Raw genomic sequence first — 13,729 nt, 5'->3', positions numbered from 1 at the left:
TATGAGGGGTGACCAGTCCTCTTCTGGCTGTGCCGGGTGGAGATTATAACAGCACATGGCCTAGATGTTCAAATGTTCATAAATGACCAGCATGGTCAAGTAATAATGATCATAGTAGTTGTCGAGGGTGCAACAAGTCAGTAACACAAGAGTAAGTGTCAGTTGGCTTTTTCATAGCCGATCTTTGAGTGTTTCTCTACCGCTCCTGCTGTCTCTAGAGAGTTGAAAACAGCAGGTCTGGGACAGTTAGCACGTCCGGTGAATAGGTCAGGGTTCCAGCAGGTCTGGGACAGGTAGCACGTCTGGTGAACAGGTCAGGGTTCCATAGCTGCGGGCAGAACAGTTGGAACTGGAGCAGCAGCACGGTCAGGTGAACTGGGGACAGCAAGGAGTCATCAAGCCAGGTAGTCCTGAGGCATGGTCCTAGGGCTCAGGTCCTCCGAGAGAGAGAAAGAAAGAGAGAAAGAGAGAAAGAGAGAATTAGAGAGAGCATATTTAAATTCACACAGGACACTGGAAAAGACAAGAGAAATACTCCAGATGTGACAGACTGACCCTAGCCCCCCGACACATAAACTACTGCAGCATAAATACTGGAGGCTGAGACAGGAGGGGTCAGGAGACACTGTGGCCCCATCCGATGAAACCCTCGGACAGGGCCAAACAGGTAGGATATAACCCCACCCACTTTGCCAAAGCACAGCCTCCACACCACTGGAGGGATATCTCCAAACACCAACATACCATCCCGGGACAAGGCCGAGTATAGCCCACAAAGATCTCCGCCACGGCACAGCCCAAGGGGGGCGCCAACCCAGACAGGAAGATCACGTCAGTGACTCAACCCACTCAAGTGACGCACCCCTCCCAGGGACGGCATGGAAGAACACCAGCAAGCCAGTGACTCAGCCCCCGTAATAGGGGTAGAGGCAGAGAATCCCAGTGGAAAGAGGGGAAACCGGCGAGGCAGAGACAGCAAGGGGGTTCGTTGCTCCAGCCTTTCCGTTCACCTTCACACTCCTGGGCCAGACTACACTTAATCATAGGACCTACTGAAGCGATATGTCTTCAGTAAAGACTTAAAGGTTGAGACTGAGTCTGCGTCTCTCACATGGGTAGGCAGACTATTCCATAAAAATGGAGCTCTATAGGAGAAAGCCCTGCCTCCAGCTGCTTGCTTAGAAATTCTAGGAACAATTAGGAGGCCCGCGTCTTCTGACCATAGCGTACGTGTAGGTATGTACGGCAGGACCAAATCGGAAAGATAGGTAGGAGCAAGCCCATGTAATGCTTTGTAGGTTAGCAGTAAAACCTTGAAATCAGCCCTTGCCTTAACAGGAAGCCGGTGTAGGGAGGCTAGCACTGGAGTAATATGATCACATTTTTTGGTTCTAGTCAGGATTCTAGCAGCCGTATTTAGCGCTAACTGAAGTTTGAAAACAATAGTGGTCCTAAAACGGAACCTTGAGGAACACCGAAATTTACAGTTGATTTGTCAGAGGACAAACCATTCACAGAGACAAACTGATATCTTTCCGACAGATAAGACCTAAACCAGGCCAGAACTTGTCCATGTAGACCAATTTGGGTTTCCAATCTCTCCAAAAGAATGTGGTGATTGATGGTATCAAAAGCAGCACTAAGATCTAGGAGCACGAGGACAGACGCAGAGCCTCGGTCTGACATCATTAAAAGGTCATTTACCACCTTCACAAGTGCAGTCTCAGTGCTATGATGGGGTCTAAAACCAGACTGAATCATTTCGTATACATTGTTTGTCTTCAGGAAGACAGTGAGTTGATGCGCAACAACTTTTTCTAAAATTTTTGAGAGGAATGGAAGATTCGATATAGAACGATAATTTTTTATAATTTCTGGGTCAAGATTTGGCTTTTTCAAGAGAGGCTTTATTACTGCCACTTTTAGTGAGTTTGGTACACATCCGGTGGATAGAGAGCCGTTTATTAGGTTCAACATAGGAGGGCCAAGCACAGAAAGCAGCTCTTTCAGTAGTTTAATTGGAATAGGGTCCAGTATGCAGCTTGAAGGTTTAGAGGCCATGATTATTTTCATCATTGTGTCAAGAGATATAGTACTAAAACACTTAAGTGTCTCCCTTGATCCTAGGTGCTGGCAGGGTTGTGCAGACTCAGGACAACGGAGCTTTGGAGGAATACGCAGATTTAAAGAGGAGTCCATAATTTGCTTTCTAATGATCATGATCTTTTCCTCAAAGAAGTTAATGAATTCATTACTGCTGAAGTGAGAGCCATCCTCTCTTGGGGAATGCTGCTTTTTAGTTAGCTTTGCGACAGTATCGAAAATAAATTTCGGATTGATCTTATTTTCCTCAATTAAGTTGAAAAAATAGGATGATCGAGCAGCAGTGAGGGCTCTTCGGTACTGCACGGTACTGTCTTTCCAAGCTAGTCGGAAGACTTCCAGTTTGGTGTGGCGCCATTTCCGTTCCAATTTTCTGGAAGCTTGCTTCAGAGCTCGTGTATTTTCTGTATACCAGGGAGCTAGTTTCTTATGACAAATGTTTTTAGTTTTTAGGGCTGCAACTGCATCTAGGGTATTGCGCAAGGTTAAATTGAGTTCCTCGGTTAGGTGGTTAACTGATTTTTGTCCTCTGACGTCCTTGGGTAGGCAGAGGGAGTCTGGAATGGCATCAAGGAATCTTTGGGTTGTCTGAAAATTTATAGCACGACTTTTAATGCTTCTTGGTTGGGGTCTGAGCAGATTATTTGTTGCGATTGCGAACGTAATAAAATGGTGGTCCGATAGTCCAGGATTATGAGGAAAAACATTTAGATCCACAACATTTATTCCATGGTACAAAACTAGGTCCAGAGTATGACTGTGGCAGTGAGTAGGTCCAGAGACATGTTGGACAAAACCCACTGAGTCGATGATGGCTCCAAAAGCCTTTTGGAGTGGGTCTGTGGACTTTTCCATGTGAATATTAAAGTCACCAAAAATATGAATATTATCTGCGATGACTACAAGGTCCGATAGGAATTCAGGGAACTCAGTGAGGAACTGTTAAACACTCGTATAAAATGGGTTGTTTGCATCCTGGATGCTGATTGGTTGATATACGCAAAATACCATGACGTATTAATCTCATAATTCCACTGTCCTGAAGCCCAGACTACATCTCCCTTTGGAAAAAAAACGTCTTCACATTATTTCCATGCTACTATTTGCTTTGCCACCGTTGGGGGTTCTATAACGCCTCGATCACAGCGACAGCATCATTCCACAAGATGGTATGCAGCATCATCTGGATAAGTGAGCAAAAAAAGTTCAACATTCACCTTCTGCTACCATTGCTGTCAAGCCATCTATGCATACTGTACAGTTTGATGCATATGTTCGATAAATCCAAAGTGTGTACCACACAGAACGCACTGCAACTGCCTCTGCAATGCAATGCTGCAGGGCAAACACAGCGTTCCATTGGAAATGAATGTATTTCTGGTTTACCAAAACGCAATAACACTGTCGGTGTGATCAAGGCATGAAGCTACCTGTCTGCTTCTACGACCTGTGCAACAATGTATCATTTTACAAATGCGATCTTGTCATCGCTAGTAGCATAACTAGCCCAAGAATGAACGTGAAACCTAATAATTCTCCATGGAAAGCACTCAGAATTCCATCAATTCATTAACCATATTTATCATTTTAAACTGGGTGGTTTGAGCCCTGATTGGCTGAAACAAAACAGATTTTTAATGTTCTAATTAGGTTTCTAACCCGTTTATAATACCAATAACACCATGGCCAAATGCACGTCCGCCATCATGCGCAAATTGATTTTGTCCCCCCACACCAAACGCGATCACGACACACAGGTTGACATATCAAAACAAACTCTGAACCAATTATATTAGTTTGGGGACAGGTCAAAAAGCATTAAACATTTATGGCAATTTAGTTAGCTAGTTTGCAGTTGTTAGCTAATTTGTCCTATTTAGCTACCTTGCTGTTGCTAGCTAATTTGTCCTGGGATATAAACGTTGAGTTGTTATTTTACAGGCCGACCTCAGTTCATCTTTCAATCACCCACGTGGGTATAACCAATGAGGAGATGGCATGTGGGTATATGCTTCTAAAAGCCAATGAGGAAATGGGAGAGGCAGGACTTGCATCGCGTTCGGCGTCACAAATAGAAGCAACTTATATTTTAGCGCTTAGTGTGGGTGCAATGTTTGAATAACATGTATGTGTACATTTATTTTGCAACTCTCGCGCATGCGACGAGTCCGGTTTGGGTAGCGTGTAAGGCGCCTCAGGGGTTTGTGGTATATGGCCAATATACCACAGCTAAGGGCTGTATCCAAGCACTCCGCGTTGTCTTGCTTAATAAAGGGGTGTGGTATATTGGCAATATACCACACGTCCTCGTGCATTATTGCTTAATTATACCATGGCATTGTTAAATACTCGTTTCTGATTGGCTTGAAGGGCATTCTAGAGTGTGCATTCTTTCCAGTAGCGGTGCTTGGGTAAAATCAAAGGAAGCCAAGCCAGTAAAAAAGCCATATTACAACCTATGTGATAATGCCGCTGTTTGCTCTATAACCCATTTGTGCATATGCCACCGTGATATACAATAAGAAAGCGACAACAAAAGATAAGTTACACAGTGGTGGAATAAATTAAACTACACATACGTTCGTTTCATCACAAAACCAGTGAAGTCCACAAAGAAAAAATTGCATGTAACAAACAGTTATATCACCTGCAGTGTGGTCAAGCAAGTTAATGTTTTCAATAGTTTACTAAACAACTACTGATAATGCAAGTCAGGACAAAGACAACAGGAGCACTGCTTCCGTTATTCCAGCACCATTTCAACTTAACCATTTAAACATCATCAAATCAGCAAGGCTATATATGCTGAGTTTAATACACTGAAAACAAACTTAAAGATTCAAAAAACGATTTAGCCCAATCAATGTTGCTAAATATCATGTGGCTGTTCATGCTACTGATTTCTGTGTGTGTGTGTGTGTGTGTGTGTGTGTGTGTGTGTGTGTGTGTGTGTGTGTGTGTGTGTGTGTGTGTGTGTGTGTGTGTGTGTGTGTGTGCAGGGCTGCCAACTTTTGAAGAAAGCTTGGAGTGAGATTTTCTATGTGAATTTCATTGCCCCCTGGCACAATCCCTAGAAGGGGGACTGGGAAAAAGTTTACTCTTTTAAAGCAAATTTCCTGCAATTCTACGTATTTTGACATGGCTTAGGCCATGACCATGGTGGAAAATAAAAATAATAAAAACCACAGGTCAGCTGTATTCAGGATGCTTTGAACATTAAATGAACACTCAAAATTCGACGACTTCTGTACTACTTTGAGATTTTGGGGGATAACATTTTTTGGATGCTAACATTTTATTAAACATATTTTTTAGGTGGTTTGACTCTTCATTCAGACAGTAATGAAATGAGTGAGGGAGACAGGCAAAAGCTAGAAACAGTGGGAAGGTTGTAAGCAGGTATTGATCCCTGTTTTCAGGTAGAACGTTTTATGCAACACTTGCTGGGGAGTATTACCACTACATCAAGGCTCTGTACAGAATTTTTTTTATACTGATGGTTGATGGCAGAGGGTAACCAAATCATAGATTGCAGTCTCCTTGTCTGCTTTCAAGGTAAAGGTACAAACATTTTGTAATTTGTGTGAACTATTTCTTTAAAATAAGGCTGGAAAAAAAATCATGCTCGCTCTCCAGGAAGGTTGGCCACCCCTGATCTATGTTTGGGGTTTGAAAATGTTTTCGTTATAACAATTAATTTCTCAAAATCACCCAACCTTCAAGAAAATTCTAATGAATATCAATATTTAGGTGGCTTATTCCTACTAGCTGAAGATCCTTGACACTATCTTACTCTACATAGACAAAATATGATGCCTTTATCATAGCCGCAGGAAGTAGGGTTCCTGAGGGTGCTGCAGCACCCCCCGATTTTTTTATTTTATTTTAAAAAACAATTACCAAAAGTAGTGCACTGGGCCTTTAATAGTGCTGTATTAGCTGACCGATATAGCTGCACCCCCAACCCCAAACGGTTATGGCCTTCATGAGTTGTGAGTCCCCCTACTATCTCTGCCTAGCATGTGCACAATACTAAAATGTCAAAATGTATATTTGATTAATATCCAATGCTTATTTGTATTATTTATTCAATTCTGTCCATGAATGGCTGCAAAAATACATAGCCTCATATCATTCATTTTTAAAGACACAAGTAGGGATATCAGGTTTCAAATATGTGATTACACTGGCAAAATTGGGAAGAAGTGGAATGATAAAATGCGTTTGAGGAATAACAGTAGTGTTCCTGCTGACCAGCACAGTAATTACCCTATATTTTAGCCCATTGTTAAGAATGAGAATTGTTCAACTGATCAGATTAAATAAAGTAAATAGATACTAAAACCTGCTAAGAGCTGCCCCATTCAACTGTAAGTGCTGTTAATGTGAAGTGGAAACATCTAGGTGTAAGGGCTGTCGTGAGAGAGAGTAGACCAAGGTGCAGCGGAGTTAGTGTTCATCACTGAATATTTAATCACAGAAAGAACACTATACAAAAAACCAAGCAAACTGACAGCCAAACAGTCCTGTCAGGTGCAAACACTAACAGAAACAATTACCCACAAAACCCAAAGGAAAAACATGCTCCTTATGTGTGACTCCCAATCAGCAACAACGAGCTTCAGCTGTGGCTGATTGGGAGCCACACGGCCCAAAACAAAGAAATACAAAAACATAGAAAAAGGAACATAGAACACCCACCCAATGTAACACCCTGGCCTAACCAAAATAAAGAACAAAAACCCCTCTCTATGGCCAGGGCGTTACACTAGGAGCAACTACGCCTCAGTCGCGAGGTGATAGGCCACGCAAGCTCACAGAACGGGATCGCTGAAGCGCGTAGTGCGTAAAAATCATCTGTCCTTGGTTGCAACACTCACTACCGAGTTCCAAACTGCCTCTGGAAGCAAAATCAGCACAAGCACTGTTCATTGGGAGCTTCATGTAATGGGTTTCCATAGACGAGCAGTCCCAGATAAGCCTATGATCACCATGTGCAATGCCAAGAGTCAGCTGAAGTGGTGTAAAGCTCGCCGTCATTTAACTCTGGAGCAGTGGAAACCCTTTCACTTTCTCTGGAGTGATGAGTCACGCTTCATCATCTGGCTGCCAGGAGAATGCTACCTGCCCCAATGCATAGTGCCAGCTGTTACGTTTGGTGGAGGACAAATAATGATCTGTGGCGGTTTTTCATGGTTAGGGCTAGGCCCCTTAGTTCCGGTAAAGGGAAATCTTAATGTTGCAGCGTACAATTACATTCTAGACGATTCTGTGCGTCCAACTTTGTGGCAACAGTTTGGGGAAGGCTCTTTCCTGTTTCAGCATGACAATGCCCCCATGCACAAAGCAAGGTCCATAAAGAAATGGTTTGGCGAGATCGGTGTGGAAGAACATGACTGGCCTGCACAGAGCCCTGACCTCAACCCCATCAAACATCTTTGGGATAAATTGGAATGTTGACTGCGAGCCAGGCCTAATAAGCCCAACTTCAGTGCCCGACATCTCTAATGCTCTTGTGGCTGAATGGAAGCAAGTCCCCGCAGCAGTGTTCCAACATCTAGTGGAAAGCCTTCCCAGAAAATGGGAGGCTGTTGTAGCAGCAAAGGGGGGACCAACTCCAAATTAATGGCCATGATTTTGGAATGAGATGCTCCATGAGCAGGTGATCATATACTTTTGGCCATTATATCTGGAGGCAGTGAAAATAGCTGAAGGAGCAAATGGAGATTAGTTTGTAGTGGATACCCTAAAGCTTGCTTGAATGACGTTCAGGAGAAGGATCTAGAAACACTAGCAGTGAAGAAGGTGGACTTTGTTATGGTTATAGTGCAAGTAATAAATTGCACTAATCGAACTAATCAAATCAGAGAAGCTAGGCATCATTGTGAAGGCGGCGAAAATATTTCTGGATCTCCAGGACTTTACAGCTGAAATGTTACAGGGATTACCGAAACAAGAGGTTCCCCCATCCCAGGATCCTAAGTCTGTGTAGGGATCTGAATAGACATTATGAATCCGATTGAAGGAGTAACATTTTTGTTTTTGTTTACTTTTGAATATTAGAAATACATATATTATTGTGTTTATTCATTTTGTGTAGTTATATTTAAAAAAAATAATCTGTTCCACTTTCATTTAACAATCTGTAATGGATTTACACACCTGTCCAGTTGGTGGCGGTAATGCACCATTTGGTTGCCAGCCACCATTTAAAAACCAAAGAAGAAGAATAGATAACTTGGAGGAAGTTGCCATTGCATTTGTTTAGGTTCTTATTTTAGAGGACAAGATGGCAGGTAGGCCTACGCCTGAATGGTTGTTAGATTTGGAGATGGAGTCAGAGGAACCCATAGAGGTCAGTAAGAAGGCGGGCAGGAAAAAAAGGAGGATCAACTAAAGTTGAAGATTCCCGGTGTCTGTGACACCCGCCTTTTGATGCGATGCAGAGAGCGTGTTGAAACAGAGAAGACAGTCTGTACTATTGAGTTTTGATGCAGTCTTCACCAGATAAAGTCATGTTAGGATGCGTCAGTTATCCTGTGAGAGCTTTTGTCCCAAATCCATTACGGTGTTTTAGGTGTCAAGCTTATGGTCATGTGGCAGCAGTGTGTAGGAGGGAGATTCCTAGATGTTAGAAGTGTGGAGGAGGACATGAGACAAAGAATCTGTAGTATCGGTGGAAAAAGTTGTTTGTGTAAACTGTAGGGGTACCTATGGTGCTGGGGATCAGAGGTGTCCTGTGGGAGAACGGCAGGTTGAGGTTGCCAGCATCAGAGTAGTGCAAAAGGTGTCGTATACTGAGGCAGTGAAGTAGTAGAGGAAGATGGCTCCAAGGTGAGGGATCCTTAAAGGATTCCTGTGAGTAGGCCGAGGCCAGTAGAGAGTGATAGGAATAACTTCAGTATGTTTTTTATTTTATTTTTTATGTTCATGACCATGGTTGTCAAATGTACCGCAGGAATGGAACTGAAATAAATCACTGAGGATATATATAGTGGTGGCAGCTGCAGAGAAGTACTTGGGTGTATGTATTTTACTGCAGAAGAGTTACAAGATGTTTTGAACGATAGTGTCCCATCCTCCCAGCCTGGCGTAGGATCAGATAGGGCCAAAGTAGTGGAATAGTGGTGAGGTTTTAATGGGTGCTGGTGTGACCGGTATAGATTGCCTCTGCATTGTGTTCTGATGAAATGCTGTGCTGCCCTTACGCACCAAGTCCTCTCTTCCTCATGGATACAGTAGACAGGGTGCAAATAAGAATAACAATCATCTCATTAAATAACCATACAATATAGTGCAATGTACAGTATAAAATGTACAGTTGAAGTCAGAAGTTTACATACACCTTAGCCAAATACATTTAAACTCAGTTTCACAATTCCCAACATTTAATCCTAGTAAAAATACCCTGTCTCATGTCAGTTAGGATCACCACTTTATTTTAAGAATGTGAAATGTCAATAGTAGAGAATGATTTACTTCAGCTTTTATTTCTTTCATCACATTCCCAGTGGGTCAGAAGTTTACATACACTCAATTAGTATTTGGTAGCATTGCCATTAAATTGTTTTAACTTGGGACAAACGTTTCAGGTAGCCTTCCACAAGCTGGTGTAACTGAGTCAGGTGCTCGCACACGCTTTTTCAGTTCTGCCCACACATTTTCTATAGGATTGAGGTCAGAGCTTTGTGATGGCCACTCCAATATCTTGACTTTGTTGTCCTTAAGCCATTTTGCCACAACTTTGGCAGTATGCTTGGGGTCATTTTCCATTTCGAAGACCCATTTGCTACCAAGCTTTAACTTCCTGACTGATGTCTTGGGATGTTGCTTCAATATATCCACATAATTTTCCTACCTCATTACACCATCTATTTTGTGAAGTGCAACAGTCCCTCCTGCAGCAAATCACCCCCACAACATGATGCTGCCACCCCCGTGCTTCCCGGTTGGGATGGTGTTCTTCGGCTTGCAAACCTCCCCCTTTTTCCTCCAAACAGTTTCATCAGACCAGAGGACATTTCTCCAAAAAGTACGATCTTTCTCCCCATTAGCAGTTGCAAACCGTAGACTGGCTTTTTTATGGCGGTTTTGGAGCAGTGGCTTCTTTCTTGCTGAGCAGCCTTTCGGGTTATGTCGATATAGGACTCGTTGTACTGTGGATATAGATACTTTTGTACCCGTTTCCTCCAGCATCTTCACAAGGTCCTTTGCTGTTATTCTGGGATTGATTTGCACTTTTTGCACCTAAGTACGTTCATCTCTAGAAGACAGAACGCGTCTCCTTCCTGAGCGGTATGACGGCTGCGTGGTCCCATGGTCTTTATACTTGCGTAATATTGTTTGTACAGATGAATGTGGTACCTTCAGGCATTTGGAAATTGCTCCCAGGGATGAACCAGACTTGTGGAGGTATACAATTTTCTTTCTGAGGTCTTGCCTGATTTCTTTTTGATTTTCCCATGATGTCAAGCAAGGAGGCACTGAGTTTGAAGGTAGGCCTTGAAATACATCCACAGGTACACCTCCAATTCACTCAAATGATGTCAATTAGCCTATCAGAAGCTTCTAAAGCCATGACATCATTTTCTGGAATTTTCCAATCTGTTTAAAGGCACAGTCAACTTAGTGTATGTAAACGTCTGACCCACTGGAATTGTGATACAGTGAATTATAAGTAAAATAATCTGTCTGTAAACAATTGTTGGAAAAATTCATTGTGTCATGCACAAAGTAGATGTCCTAACCTACTTCCCAAAACTATAGTTTGTTAACAAGAAATTTGTGGAGTGGTTGAAAAACGAGTTTTAATGACTCCAACCTAAGTGTATGTAAACTTCCAACTTCAACTGTTTAGCCTATGGGGCTAGCCAATTTTCATAAATTACAGCCAGGCGTTATGTACCATTAGTACATGATGTGCGCTTGCAAACTAACAGAAAATATAGTAAAAATATCATAACAAACAAAAATACACAATTTGTAAGTTGCTCTGGATAAGAGCGTCTGCTAAATGACGTAAATGTAAAATAAATGATATAGAAATAAACATCCATAAATTAAATGTTGTGCTGCCCTTATGCACCAACTCCTCTGTAAAGTACAAATTAACAACAGGGGACATGAATAGCCATGCTAGCCCAATGACAACATGTACTGTAGCCTACAGTAGAAAGTACAGTAGGTAGCTAGCATGTACAGCATTCACAAATCAACAGATGAAAAGTTCAGAAATGCATGAAAAGCATAAATATCACAATATACTGGTAGAAGACCATAATATTACAATGTCAGTGACAATATAAACTCAATATCTGTGTTGTAACATATTTTCATGGGACAGTTTTCAGTAACCTACCTCTTCCACATGGATACAGTACACAGGGAGAGGGAAGTGTGTGACATTAAAAAGAGCACTTACAACAACAAAAGGAATGTACAGTAATATCAGGCATGGGAACTATTCAGATTTTGTGTAATTATACAACATGAAATGCAAGACATGTTACACAGGGTTAGTTGGTTGGGCAATTTTTCACAAAGTGTAATGAATTCATACTACAGAATTGTAGGCTGATAATACACAGCCAATACTCTAGGTGGCAGCATTCACCAATAACATTTGTTTTCCGACCGCCATAATACCAACGAATATGAAGAAAAATAACTTGTCAAACGATAGGAAGCGGATGATGAAGTGGATTCTGAACACAATGGCGGTAGAATCAAGGAGAATTGGAGTATTGTCCAAAAGAATAGAAAATGGAGTAAAGTAGTGTACAGTGATGAGAATTACCTTTCATATCTAGTAGGAGTACTGTTTGTTAATGAGGAGCAACTGAGCAGAGTACAAATCTTGAAGAAACCATTTGAGTTATCCAAACTGGTGGAGAGTGCTGGGTAAAGTGAAGGCTGAGGATCACGAGAGGTGGCCTTGTTTATATTTTTGTGCTTCTGTGGATCAGAAGGAACGTGCGTTGTGTCTGAACCGATTTGATAAGTTTGAAGTGTCGTGTGTGTCTCTTCGGAACAGGGCACCTCTCAAGGGGGTTATATCTGGCGTCTCGCTGTCGTTTTTGAAGAGATTAAAAATATTTCTGGGGTGATTGAAGCACGTCGGATGAATCGTGTGGTGATTGGTGAAAAAGTGAAGAGTCTCTGTTTTGTTCTTTTAAATGGTGTCTCTCCCTACTCAAGTACAGTTAGGGTATAACTACGGAGTCAGAGCATTTACCACAAGACCAATGCAGTGTGATCACTGAAGCTTTTAGTCATTTATCAAGTGTTTGCAGAAGGGTGAAGTTTTTCCAAGTTGTGGAAAAAATAATATTATGTGTTATAAAAGTAATGAATATGGGACATGTTGAATGCCCTCAGAGCGGTTCCTGGGGCTGAAAGATTTCTCAGCGAAAGATTTACATGGAATATTGGCGCAAGCCGTACCACCTTCTCAGGTCTTAGAGCCTGAGAAGGGACACATGTAGAATTAAAAGAAGGAAGAAGTGGGAGTTTTGCTTCACTAAAAGCTTCAGTATTATGTATGGATTTATTATTGAATTGTATTTTAAACCGTCCAGTTGGCGGCGGCATTACACCTTTTTGGTAGTAGTCTGCCATAAAACCCACAAGAAGAAGAAGAACTTCTCAAACGGGAGGTGTAGAAGAAAGACGGATCACCTCTCTGCAGTAAGGTCGCTGACAGACACAATTTCAAACTGTTTGGAGAAAATTATATATAATTGTTTGATTTATATTATTTAATAGGAGGTTAATGAAAGTCACTGCTTTTATGTTTAGTTAGCTATTTTATCTGTGTGCTTATAGCTAGTAGACACCACATAGTTAACACCCATGTCTGGCACTAGTTGGCAAGCTAGGTGACTTTGTCCATGCCATGGCATGCCTTTTTCTTTAACATTATTCTGGCTCGCGAAGTGACAAGATAAACTAGCTTGAGTATTAGCTAGCGAGCTAATCCTGTTAACCCTTTGTGCAAACGTAGCTAGCTAGTCTAACGCTGGGGTGAATGCGAGGACATTACAGGAGAGTGACTTATTTCTCCCCAGGAGGTCGCCAGCTGTAGCTTGACAGCTAGCTACTAACTAGCTAAGAAGGTCACTTTCTCAAACTCATCTTTGCTGTCACTGTATGGTTGCTGGGTTGCAGTAGTTTCATGTCTTACTAGTTACAGTAGCTACATTTTTATATCCCAAACGAGCTTGCTTGACCTTTCAAGTGAGGCACTCCATATTTGACAGCTAGCTGACCAATCCTATTACAATACTGCCCTGAACAATGACCTGTCTGTTGATTAACAGTGACCTTAATTGGCTTAAGGGAAATTTATCCGTAGGTCTCACCCCAGTGTTAGTAGAAACAGTTAAGAGCTTGGACAAATACCCTAAATGGTATTATTTTAGAAGCACAGAGATTATACCTGCTCGTGTGACAGAAGCTATCAAATCAATTTGGATACAGACTAGTAGAAATGGAGTTAGGTTAGAATGGAGGTGCGGATTGGTTTAGGCATATACATCATAGGTAAAAGACTACAAGAGCTGAGGGCTGGCTAACTCAGCTCCTTGCTCAGTCAACTCTGCTGTACCCAGATCTTGGACCTTTGCTG

At 42.0% G+C, this 13,729-nt stretch overlaps 1 protein-coding gene across 3 annotated transcripts in view; it reads left to right on the top strand.

The window, feature by feature from the left end:
- Positions 1-13,729, top strand: part of LOC115153035 (regulator of microtubule dynamics protein 2) — a 95,919-nt gene that overhangs the window by 8,842 nt on the left and 73,348 nt on the right. The window contains exon 1 of one of the 3 annotated variants that reach the window (XM_029698048.1): positions 11,582-12,789. The exons of 1 other annotated variant lie outside the window; for it this stretch is intronic. In XM_029698048.1, coding sequence (XP_029553908.1) covers positions 12,640-12,789 — 150 coding nt within the window. In that variant the 5' untranslated portion in view covers positions 11,582-12,639. Of the gene's footprint in view, positions 1-11,581; positions 12,795-13,729 lie in introns of those variants that run through there. One more of the 3 variants, XM_029698050.1, reaches the window with a different exon arrangement.

The sequence above is a fragment of the Salmo trutta genome, chromosome 18, assembly GCF_901001165.1.
Source record: "Salmo trutta chromosome 18, fSalTru1.1, whole genome shotgun sequence".
In the NCBI taxonomy this organism is placed as follows: domain Eukaryota; kingdom Metazoa; phylum Chordata; class Actinopteri; order Salmoniformes; family Salmonidae; genus Salmo; species Salmo trutta.
This window is presented reverse-complemented; position numbering and strand designations above follow the sequence as displayed.